The sequence below is a fragment of the Pan paniscus genome, chromosome 16 (genome assembly GCF_029289425.2).
Source record: "Pan paniscus chromosome 16, NHGRI_mPanPan1-v2.0_pri, whole genome shotgun sequence".
Classification (NCBI taxonomy): Eukaryota; Metazoa; Chordata; class Mammalia; order Primates; family Hominidae; genus Pan; species Pan paniscus.
The window spans coordinates 66,049,593-66,061,717 of record NC_073265.2 but is presented as its reverse complement, the minus strand read 5'-3'; the positions used below and the strand labels follow the sequence as shown (position 1 = coordinate 66,061,717).

The window sequence follows — 12,125 nt, the reverse complement described above, 5'->3', positions numbered from 1 at the left end:
TCTCTATCAAGGTTGGGAAAGTTATCATGGATACTATCCTGAAGTATTTTTTCAAGTCGTTTGTTTTCTCCGCATCCTTTTCAGGGATGCCAGTGATTCACAGATTTGACTTCTTTACACAATCCCACAGTTCTCGAAGGTTTGTTCATTCCTTTTTCTTTATTTTTGTCAGTCTTATTTCAGAAAGCCAGCCTTCAAGTTCTGAGATTCTTTCCTCAGCTTGGTCTATTCTGTTAATACTTGTGATTGTGTTGTGAAATTCTTAGTGTGTTTTTTAGCCCTGTTAGATCTGTTAGGTTCTTTTTTATACTGGGTATTTCTGAGCTCCTGTATTGTCCTATCGTGATCTTAGTTTCCTTGGATTGGGTTTTGCCTGTCTCCTGAATCTCGATGATCTATGTTCCTATCCATATTCTCTCTTTTTTTTTTTCTTTTTTTTTTTTTTGAGACAGAGTCTTGCTCCTTCGCCCAGGCTGGAATACAATGGCGCAATCTCTGCTCACTGCAACCTTCACCTCCTGGGTTCAAGCGATTCTCCTGCCTCATCCTCCTGAGTAGCTGGGATTACAGGTACCCACCATCATGCCCAGCTGATTTTTGTATTTTTGTAGAGATGGTGTTTCACTGTGTTGGCCAGGCTGGTCTTGAACTCCTGACCTCAGGTGACCCTCCTTCCTTAGCCTCTCAAAGTGCTGGGATTACAGGCCCTATTCATATTCTGAATTCTATTTCTGTCATTTCAGCCAGCTCAGCCTGGTTAAGAACCCTTATTAAAGAACTGATGTGGTCATTTTAAGACATGTGACACTCTGGTCATTTGAATTACTGGAGTTCTTGCATTGGTTCTTTCTTTTCTCTGTGTGCCTTTGGGAGCCTCTTCCCAGGGAAACTCTGTGTCACTAACAGTGGGTATGCTCAGCCATGGCTGGGGTGACTGTTCTGCATTCATGAGCCATGGGCCCTACCTAATGAAGAGTAGGGGCAGGGGTTCCTAGGGAGGAGAGGCTGCACTCCTGTCTGTATGGTGGCTGTAGTGTGCTAAAAAAGTCCTTTAACTGCAGTGTAGTTTGAGTAATTAATAGACTTCCATTCTGGATGGTTTCATAGGACTCAAGCTTTGTGCAAGGTCTTTATTTGTTGCTGACTTCTTTTGTTTGATTTCATGGGGATGGGTATGTTAGCGATATGGTTTGGCTCTGTGTCTCCACCCAAATCTCACCTTGAATTGTAATCCCCATAATCCCCACGTGTCAAGGGTGGGACCAGGTGGAGGTAATTGGATCATAGGGGTGGTTTTCCCCATGCTGTTCTCGTGATAGTGAGTGAGTCTCATGAGACCTAATGGTTTTATAGGTGTCCAGCATTTCCCCTGCTGGCACTCACTCTGTCCTGCCACTCTGTGAAGAAGGTGCCTGTTTCTCCTTTGCCTTCCGCCATGGTTGTAAGTTTCCTGAGGGCTCTCCAGCCATATGGAACTGTGAGTCAATTAAACCTCTTTCCTTTATAAGTCACCCTGTCTCGGCTATTTCTTCATAGCAGCGTGAGAACGGACTAACACAGCAGTGTATTTTTGGTGTTGAAGCTTTGGGATGTGATCCAGTAGGTGGTGCTTAAGTGTATTGGTCAGTTGATAGCTTCTTCCTTGGTCGTGTGGTTTCCTCACAGTTGTAACCTTGCTCCCTCTCAATGCTGTCAAAGTGTGGGTTCCTCTCCCACTGCCTTTAGATTGTGGCTTGACGCTCCCAGGCTGCCCACTGCAGCTCTGGGGTGATGTTTCCTCCCCAACTTGGAGCCAGCAGAGGAAGGGACTTTAGCAGTGCCATCACAGGATGGAGGGTCTGTGCTGTGGGCCCAAGCTGGGGGTTCCCTGTCTGTTGATGAGCAGGGGGTGGGCGGGACCCATGGGAGACAGACTGGCCTTCTCTCCTTGGGTTGATTGCAGTTTGTCGAAGGCGTGGATAAGGCACTTTGGGTCTTCGTTTCTTTGTTGTCTGAGGGTAGCAAGTACTGTTCCATGGCAGAGGTAGTGGTAGAGAGGCTTTTGATTGCCCCTAGGGGCTCCACCTCCAAGAAATGTGGAGCCACTGTTACTGAGGGTGTTCAGCCACTGGGATGGGGCGGCTGCACTGCTGGCATGAGCTTGGGGTTCTGTTTGTTGGGGAGCAGGGAGTTGAAGGCTCACAGGGAGGAGAGGTTGGTCTCCTCTCCATATGGTGGCTGTGATGTACTCTAAGTTTGAGTGTAGCCCTTAGGCTCTTTGTGTCCTCCCCTAGTCCAAGGGCAGGAGGGATAGCACTGTTACTGTGGCAGTGGCCAAGGGGCTGTCGTATGCCTTTGGGAGCCTCTTCTCAGGGAAACTCTGTGTCACTAACAGTGGGTATGCTCAGCCATGGCTGGGGTGACCGTTCTGCATTCATGAGCCATGGGCCCTGCCTAGTGAAGAGTAGGGGTGGGGGTTCCTAGGGAGGAGGGGCTGCACTCCTGTCTGTATGGTGGCTGTGGTGTGCTAAAAAATACTAAAAAACCAGTTGATAGATTTTTAAGTACATTTTATATTTTAAAAATTACATATTAAGATACATGAACTGACAAATTGAGTGTGTTATTTAATGTTCCTTTAGATACACATATAATAAACTATTATCTCAGAAGGGGTAGACATAAATCTTTGCCCGGGCACGGTGGCTCACGCCTATAATCCCAGCACTTTGGGAGGCCGAGGCGGGCAGATCGCGAGGTCAGGAGATCGAGACCATCCTGGCTAACACGGTGAAACCCCATCTCTACTAAAAATACAAAAAAATTAACTGGGTATGGTGGCGGGTGCCTGTAGTCCCAGCTACTTGGGAGGCTGAGGCGGGAGAATGGCGTGAACCTGGGAGGCAGAGCTTGCAGTGAACCGAACCGAGATTGCACCACTGCACTCCAGCCTGGGCGACAGAGCGAGACTCTGTGTCAAAAAAAAAACAACAAAAAAAAACAAAAAAAAACAATCTTTTAGGCCAGGCGCGGTGGCTCACGCCTGTAATCCCAGCACTTTGGGAGGCTGAGGTGGGCAGGTCACCTGAGATTAGGAGTTCAAGACCAGCCTGGCCAGCATGGTGAAACCCCGTTTCTGCAAAAATAGAAAAATTAGCCAGGCATGATGGCTGTAATCCCAGCTACTCGGGAGGCTGAGGTGGGAGAACCACTTGAACCTGGGAGGCAGAGATTGCAGTGAGCTGAGATCACGCCATTGCACTCCAGCATGGGCAACAGAGTGAGACTCCTTCTCAAAAAAAAAAAAAAAAAAAAAAGTCTTTATTTTTGTACTTCAGATAGTTTCAAAAACCTGCTAAATACAGGGAGAGGGCTTCTTTTTAAATTTTAATTAAAAAATGTTTTTAGAGGCAGGGTCTTGCTCTGTTTCCCAGGCTGGAGTGCAGTGGCATGATCATAGCTCACTGCAGACTTGAACTTCTGGGCTCAAGCAGTCCTTCCACCTCAGCCTCCTGAGTGGCTGGGACTACAGGTGTGTGCCACCACACCTGGTTAGCTTTTTCATTTTTTGTAGAAATAGGGTCTTGCTGTGTTGCCCAGGCTGTTCTCAAACTTGTAAGCTCAAGCAATCCTCTCATCTTGGTCCCCCAAAGTGCTGAGATTACAAGTGTGAGCCACTGCACTCGGCTGAGGAACTGCTTTAAAAATTAATTTTTGTGGGTACATAGTGGGTGTATATATTTATGAGGTACATGAGATACTTTGATACAGTCATGCAATGTGTAGTAACTGCATCGTGGAAAATGGGGTATTCATCCCCTCAAACATTTATCCTTTGTATTATAATCTAGTTACACTCTTAGTTATTTGAAACTATACAATTAAATTATATTGTATAGCCTGTTGTGTTCCCCAGTACTAGGTCTTATTCATTCTTCCCATTTTTTTTTTGTATTTTTTATCCTTTTATTTGTTACTATTTATTTATTATGCTTTAAGTTCTGGGATACATGTGCACAATGTGCAGGTTTGTTACATAGGTATACACGTGCCATGGTGGTTTGCTGCACCCATTCTTTCCATTTTTTTGTACCCATTAACTATCTCCACTTCCCCCCTACTCCCCTGCTACCCTTACCAGACTTTGGTAACTATCATTCTATTTTCTCTGAGTGCAATTGATATGGTATTTAGCTACCACAAATAAGTGAGACCATGTGATGTTTGTCTTTCTGTGCCTGGCTTATTTCATTTACGTAAGGACCTCCAGTTCCATCCATATTAGTGCAAATGACAGGATCTCATTTTTTTTTTTTATGGCTGAATAGCAAGCACTTCATTGTGTATATGTACATTATTCATTCATCTGATGATGGCCACTTCCTTCCAAATCTTGGCTGTTTTGAACAGTGCTGCAACAAACATGAGAGTGCAGATCTCTTTGATATTCTGATTTCTTTTCTTTTGGGTATATACCCAGCAGTGGGTTTGCTGGATCATATGATAGCTCTATTTTTGTTTTTTTGAGGAACCTCTAAACTGTTCTCCATATTGGTTATACTAATTTACATTCCCACCAGCAGTGTACCAGGGTTCCATTTTTTTCCACATCCTCTCCATCTTTTGTTAATTGCCTGTGTTTTAGATAAAAACCATTTTAACTGGGGTGAGATGATAGCTCATTTTAGTTTTGATTTGCATTTCTCTGATGATCAGTGATACTGAGCACCTTTTCATATACCTGTTTGCCATTTGTATGTCTTCTCTTGAGAAATGTTCATTTATATTTTTTGCCCATTTTAAAATTGGTTTATGAGATTTTTTCCTATTGAGTTGTTTTAGCTCCTTATATATTCTGGTTATTAATCCCTTGTCAGATGGGTAGTTTGCAAATATTTTCTCCCATTCTGTTGTTTGTCTCTTCACTTTGTTGATTGTTTCCTTTGCTGTGCAGAAGTTTTTTTTTTTAACTTGATGTGATCCCATTTGTACATCTTTGCATTGTTGCCTGTGCTTATGGGGTATATTGCTCAAGAAATTTTTGCCCAGACCAGTGTCCTGGAGATTTTCCCCAATGTTTTCTTGTAGCAGTTTCATAGTTTGAGGTCTTAGATTTAAGTCATTGATCCATTTTGATTTGAGGTTTGTATATGGTGAGAGAAAGTCAAATTTCATTCTTCTGCATACAGATATCCGGTTTTCCCAGCACCATTTATTGAAGAGACTGTCTTTTCCCCAGTGCATGTTCCTGGCACCTTTGCTGAAAATAAGTTCACTGTAGGTGTATGATTTTTTTTTTCTGGGTTCTTTATTATGTTCCATTGATCTGTGTGTCTGTTTTTATGCCAGTACCATGCTGTTTGAGTTACTATAGTTCTTTAGTATAACTTTAAGTCAGGTAATGTGATTCCTCTAGTTTTGTTCTTTTCGTGTAGGATAACCTTGGGTATTCCAGGTTTTTTGTGGTTCTGTATATATTTTAGGATTTTCTTTCCGTTTCTGTGAAGAATGTCATTGGTATTTTGATAGGGATTGTATTGAATCTATAGATTGCTTTGGATATTATGGACGTTTTAATAACATTCATTCTTCCAATTCATGAACATGGAATATCTTTCTATTTTTTGGTGTCTTCTTCAATTTCTTTTATCAATGTATTCATTGTAGAGATGTTTCACTTCTTTGGTTAATTCCTAGGTATTTAATTTTATTTGTGTCTACTGTAAATGGAATTACCATTTTTTTTTTCAGATTGTTCACTGTTAGCATGTAGAAATGCAACTGGTTTTTGTATGTTGACTTTGTATCCTGCAACTTCACTGAATTTGTTTATCAGTTCTAATAGTTTTTGGTGGAGTCTTTAGGTTTTTCTAAATATGAGATCATATTATCTGCAAACAAGGATAATTTGACTTCTTCCTTTCCAATTATTTCTTTCTCATGTCTGATTGCTCTAAGTAGGACTTCCAGTACGTACTGTTTTGAATAACAGTGGTGAAAGCAGGTATCCTTTTCATGTTCCAGATCTTAAAGGAAAGGCTTTCAGTTTTTCCACATTCAGTATGATACTAGCTGTGTGTCTGTCACATATGTCTTTTATTATGTTGGGGTATGTTCCTTCTATGCCCAGTAGTTGAGGGTTTTTATCATGAAGGGATGTTGAATTTTGTTAAATGCTTTTTCAGCATGCATTGGAATGATTGTGTGATTTTTATTCATTTTGTTATATGATATCACATTGATTGATTTGCATATTGTTAAACCATCCATGCATCCCTGGGATAAGTCACACTTGGTCATGATGAATGATCTTTTTAATGTAATGTTGAAAATGTTGAACATGTTCAGTTTGCTAGTATTTTGTTGAAGATTTTTGCGTCAATGTTCATCAAAGATAGTGGCCTGTATTTTTGTTTTTTTTGATGTGTCTGTCTGATTTTGGTATCAGAATAATACTGGCTTCATAGAATGATTTTGGAAGTATTCCCTCCTCCTCTGTTTTTGGAATAGTTTGAGTAGGATTGGTACTAGTTCTTTTTTAAATGTTTGGTAAAATTTAGCCGTGAAGCCTTCAGGGCCTGAGCTTTTCTTTACTGGAAGACTTTTTGTTATGGCTTTGATCTTGTTACTTGTTATTGGTCTGTGCAGGGTTTGGATTTCTTTATGGTTCAATCTTGATAGGTGGTATGTGTCTTGGAATTTATCCATTCTCTCTAGATTTTCCAATTTATTAGCATATAGTTTCTCATAGTAGCCACAAACTATCCTTTGAATTTCTATGGTATCAGTTGTAATGTCTCCTTTTTCATCTCTAATTTTATTTATTTGGGTCTTCTCTCTTTTCTTGGAGAGCTTCTTAATCTGAGGTTGAAGATGGAGTCTGTGAACATGAAGAAAATATATGTTGAATGTCATACACTTGCATTTTTTTGGGGATAAGTCCATAGGTTTTCTCAGATTCTCAGGGGAGCCGATGAGCCTCTCAGAGAGGGATGAGTCAGAAGTCTCAATTTCTTTCTCCCTCTTTCCCTGGCCTGCCTTTTTTTTTTTTTTTTTTTTTCCTCTTTCTGTCTTTGTCTCTCAAATGTCCTTGATTAAAACACTATTACCTCATGGAATCCAATTATGTGTAACTTCTTTTGCAAGTTTAGATTGTTTTGTCATCTATTGAGTGTCTTGGGAAGCAGTTAGACATAGTAAGCCATAGTACTAGTATAGTTACCCGATTAAGAATTCTGGCTTCATCACTTAATTTGAGGCTTGGGGGTATAATTTAATTTAGCTAAACCTGTTTCCTCCTCTGTAAAATGGAGATAATATTAGTACTGGTAATATAAAATTGCTTCAACGATTAAATGAAGTATATGTAAATCACTTGGTGCAATGCTTGGCACATAGCAAGTATATCATGAATGTTAGATGCTGGTGCAATTGTTATTATCACTGCTATTCTTTTTGTCAGTAGTAAGTAGAGCCCTATATTTTAAAACTCTCTACTAGTTAACCAGCCTCTATGATTTTTTTTTTTAAAGAGAGCTTCAAGGTCTCACTGTGTTGCCCTGGTCTGTTCTCAAACTCCTGGGCTCAAGTGATACTCCTGCCTTAGCCTCCTGAGTGGTTAGGACTGCATGTGTATAATACTGTGCCTGTCTAGCCTCTGTTATTTGATGTGTCTTTTCTACCTTTCTTCACAAAGTTGGCAATTATTGCCATTAGTTTATGCACATTTTTTCTACAAGCTTATTTTTTCTCCTTTTTGTCTTTCTTATGATAATCATACCTTACATTATTTGGGCACTTACTGTTTGCTAGATGCATGTCAAACGCTCAAACGCTCTGTGAACATTGGAGCAGAAATTGAAAGATTGAGTTCTAGTTTCAGTTCTGTCATTCTTTTGACTTTGTCAAGCAATTCAGTCTGAGCCTCAGTTTTGTCATCTACAAAATAGGAATAGTAATATTTGTCCTGTCACAGCTTGTTGTGATGATTAAATGATAACTATGTTTTCAAAAACCCTTTATAAAATATATTTTCTGCCCTTCTGGAATCTTTGTAAATAAAAGCCTTGGATAGAGCAGTCACACGTAATGATAGAAACAGCTTGACCCCAAGGCATTATTGCCCATTGTACATTATAAGAAAGGATGGTAAAATATTTGAATGATATATTTTATGATTTTAATTACTCATGATTATGAATGCTATACATATATACCACATTTTATGGATGTGTTATAAATTCATAAACAGGTGGGGATGAATGGTAGTAGTTTTGATAATTTCATAAGGTTAGCGTCTGGATTCACAGGAAGCTGCTAGTCCTTTGCTGATCAATGTAGAAAAAAACTTTGGGAAGGAAGTATAATTCAGGAAACTTCCTAAGTTAATTTTAACTTTGAATGGTATATAGAAAGAAATGAGGTGGTCTGGAATATCTGGTAAAGAGCTATCAGCACTGAACCTCAGCCAACAGTCTAATGGTAAGCCAGCAGTGTAATTGTAGAGCTGTAATTAGAAGATGGTCTCCTGTGGCAATGTGACCTTGAACAACTCAGCCTCTGAACCTCAATTTATTAATCTGTAAAGTGGAGGTAATAATACATACTCTAAGAAGTGTATGAAGAGGGTCAAGAGATACGTTAAGTTGATTTATAATATACAGTTGTTCCTCAGTATCCATGGGGGATTGGTTTCATGATGTCTATATTAGTCTGTTTTCATACTGCTGTAATGAACTGCCTGAGACTGGGTAATTTAAAAGGAAAGAGGTTTAATTGACTCACAGTTCAGCATGGTTACGGAGGCCTCAGGAAACTCATACAATCATGGCAGAAGGCGAAGAGGAACCAAGGCACCTTCTTCACAAGGTGGCAGGAAGAACTGCCCAGCGAAGTGAGGAAGATCACCTTATAAAACCATCAGATCTTGTGAGAACTTACTATCATGAGAACAGCATGGGGGAAACCGCCCCCATGATTCAGTTACCTCCATCTGGTCTCTCCCTTTACACGTGGGGATTATGGAGATTATAATTCAAGATGAGATTTGGGTGGGGACAGAAAGCCTAACCATATCAATCTCCCATGGATATCAGAATGTTTGGATGTTCAAGTCCCTTATATAAAATGGTGTAGTATTTGCATATAACCTATGCATATCCTCCCATATACTTTAATCTTTAGATTGCTTATACCTAATGCAATGTAAATGTTATGTAAATAGTTGTTATACTGTATTGTTTAGAGAATAATGATAGGAAAAAAGTCCATACATGTTCAGTACAGATGCTTTTTATTTCTGGAGTAGTTTTGATTTGTAGTTGATTGAATCTTTATAAAAAATCCAGTCCCTGGAAGCCCTTTTATTTATTTATTTTCATGTTTTATTTTACTTCACCAGAGTACTGCAGTGGACTGTAAAATAACATCGTCTACGACTGGAGATAAACACTTTGATAAAAGTCCCACTAAAACAAGGCACCCTCGGAAAATTGATCTAAGAGCTCGATACTGGGCATTTCTTTTTGATAATCTTCGCCGAGCAGTAGATGAAATCTATGTAACTTGCGAATCAGATCAGAGTGTGGTCGAATGTAAGGTAAGGTTTGCTTTGAGGCCTTGTAATCCATTTGAACTCAGATTCTTGAATTTTTGCTACATGTGACTTGATCTTTTTTTTTTCTTTGAGATGGAGTTTTGCTCTGTCGCCCAGGCTGGAGTGTAGTGACGCGATCTTGGCTCATTACAACCTCTGCCTCCCAGGTTCAAGTGATTCTCCTGCCTTAGCCTCCTGAGTAGCTGGGATTACAGGCACATGCCACCACACCTGGCTAATTTTTGTATTTTTAGTAGAGACAGGGTTTTGCTGTGTTAGTCAAGCTGGTCTCGAACTCCTGACCTTAAGTGATCCACCCATCTCGGCCTCCCAAAGTGCTGTGATTATAGGCATGAGCCACTGTGCCTGGCCCTGACTGGATCATTTATCTCACTTTTTCTAGTTTTAATAAATTCTGTATGCTTTTCATTTAATTACCTCTTATGAAAAATTGTTCTTTTGATCCATACACTAACATCAGCATTATGCTTCACGTTTTCTTGATTTTGAAGACTTTTTTTGGCATTACCTAATTATATATTTTAGGTTCTGTGAAGGATTTGGTAGAAAGCTGTCTTGACACATAGTTCTGGGCAGGGAATCAAAGGGTTGGATACACACACAACATTATTTTTAAAATTCTTCTTATCTGTATTCTCCGTTGGTGCTGTAGATGGCACTAGTGAGATTTCACATTCTTTGGTTTCATGTTTAATGTCTAATTGGACATTACTCCCTTTCCATTGAGATACTTATCACTCTTCTAATTCACTTTGGTCAGGGAAAAGTGAGATTGATGGCTAACCATAAACAATCCTGGGTGGGATTGGGATGTCATTGTAAGGTGTGTTTTCTAATTTTAAATAATCTTGTGTTTGTAGTAGGATATTAAACAGACACATGGTGTAGAGTGTCTCTATCTAAAAAGCCCGGCCTTTTAGTAAGTAGAGACTGTATACCATATTACTTTTTACTGAATAAAACTATTTTGAGGAAAACCAGAGTGATACATGTTTACAGAAATATTAAAGAGATAACTTCTGTTTTTATGATGAACATGGTTGAAAACCCTGGAATTCATTATTTAACCTTTGAAATATATGAGGGGTTAAAGAAGAGTTGCATATTGAGACAGCAGCTATGTTTCCTCTTAAATTGGAAACAGTCAAAATAGGTTTTACACTAACTTAAAAATACTAGTTATCAAAAGCAGGTTTCAAAATGAACAGTAGTTGAAACCATCTAAATGTATGTTGTGTGGTTGTTACACTTAAATGTTGTTACTATCAACATATAAAAACTTTTTTTTTTTTTTTTTTTGAGGCAGGTCTTTTTCTGTCACCCAGGCCAGAATGTGGTGGTACAAACATGGCTTACGAAGCCTTGACCTTCTGGGCTCAAGCAGTCCTCCTGCCTCAGCCTCCTGAGTAGCTGGGACCACAGGCGTACGCCACCATGCCTGGCTAATTTTAAAAAATTTTTTGTAGCGATGAGGATGCATCATGTTGCCCAGGCTAGTCTTGAACTCCTGGGCTCAAGCGATCCTCCTACCTCAGCATTCCAAAGTGGTGGGATTATAGGTATGAGCCACCATGCCCAGCCACTTTTTATGTTTAAAGAAAAACATTTTTAAGTAAAATCATATTCTTGGAGTATAATGAGTCAGTATGTTGTGGTAGAAGACACTACTGGACTTAGTTTTCTGTTATGCTTTGTAAACTGAGCATTTGGGCTTAGAATATCTCTAGATTACCCCTAGAGATTAATCAAAGCAGCCGTTTCTTTTTTTGTTGTTGTTTAAAAATAACAAATGACTGATTGATGAAATCAAATTTACTTAAAAATATATATACTTTTTGAGTAAAGTGAGATTGACCAATTGCAATGACGTCTTTTTGTGATAAGCAGAAACTCTTGCACCTGTCTCTGACACGACTGTGTTTTAGGAAGCTAGAACTGGCCACAAGAAAGTGTGGCTTTTATTTCTGGTTCTGTCACTTATTCCAAGCTTTATAAAAGCTTACTAGCAATAGATTTTTGTGTGTGTAAGTTATAGATTAAAAGAATGGAGAAAATTTCGACAAAGTGAGAGGAATAGAGATGTGTTTTCCATTCTTTATTCTGTGACAAGATGCTCAAAGGCTTATGCTGAGAAATCTAGGAGTTTAAAAGGTATTTTTATATTCTACTCTTCTCCTCATCCAAGACTTACAGGTGGTGATGTAAGAAGATACAATTTAACGTTTGGTCTAAGCACATGCTGGGTATATACTAACTAGTTTTCTTGTTTTGTTTTGCTTTATTCTCATTATCAAAGCACTGCCATCCATGATCTCATTTGGTTAGTATCTTTATGAGATACATGACGCAATAATTTTTCCTCATTTTGTACGTGGATTCAGCCATTGTTTTGTTAATGCACTGAAAGATTTTTTCCTATTTGTGATTTTTATCCTTTAGCCTTAGTTAAAATAATCACAGTTCAGTTCTGTGTCTCATATGTAAAATGCAGTTAATAACACATATATGTAATTCACATGGTAAGTATAGC

At 39.1% G+C, this 12,125-nt stretch overlaps 1 protein-coding gene across 10 annotated transcripts in view; it reads left to right on the top strand.

Annotated features, from left to right (window-relative positions):
- Positions 1–12,125, top strand: part of SCAPER (S-phase cyclin A associated protein in the ER) — a 568,863-nt gene that overhangs the window by 56,196 nt on the left and 500,542 nt on the right. For 6 of the 10 annotated variants that reach the window (XM_034939208.4, XM_034939207.4, XM_063596814.1 and 3 more), the window contains one exon: positions 9,380–9,577. The exons of 3 other annotated variants lie outside the window; for them this stretch is intronic. In XM_034939208.4, the coding sequence (XP_034795099.1) occupies positions 9,380–9,577 (198 nt within the window). Of the gene's footprint in view, positions 1–452; positions 571–9,379; positions 9,578–12,125 lie in introns of all 10 variants that reach the window. One more of the 10 variants, XM_063596816.1, reaches the window with a different exon arrangement.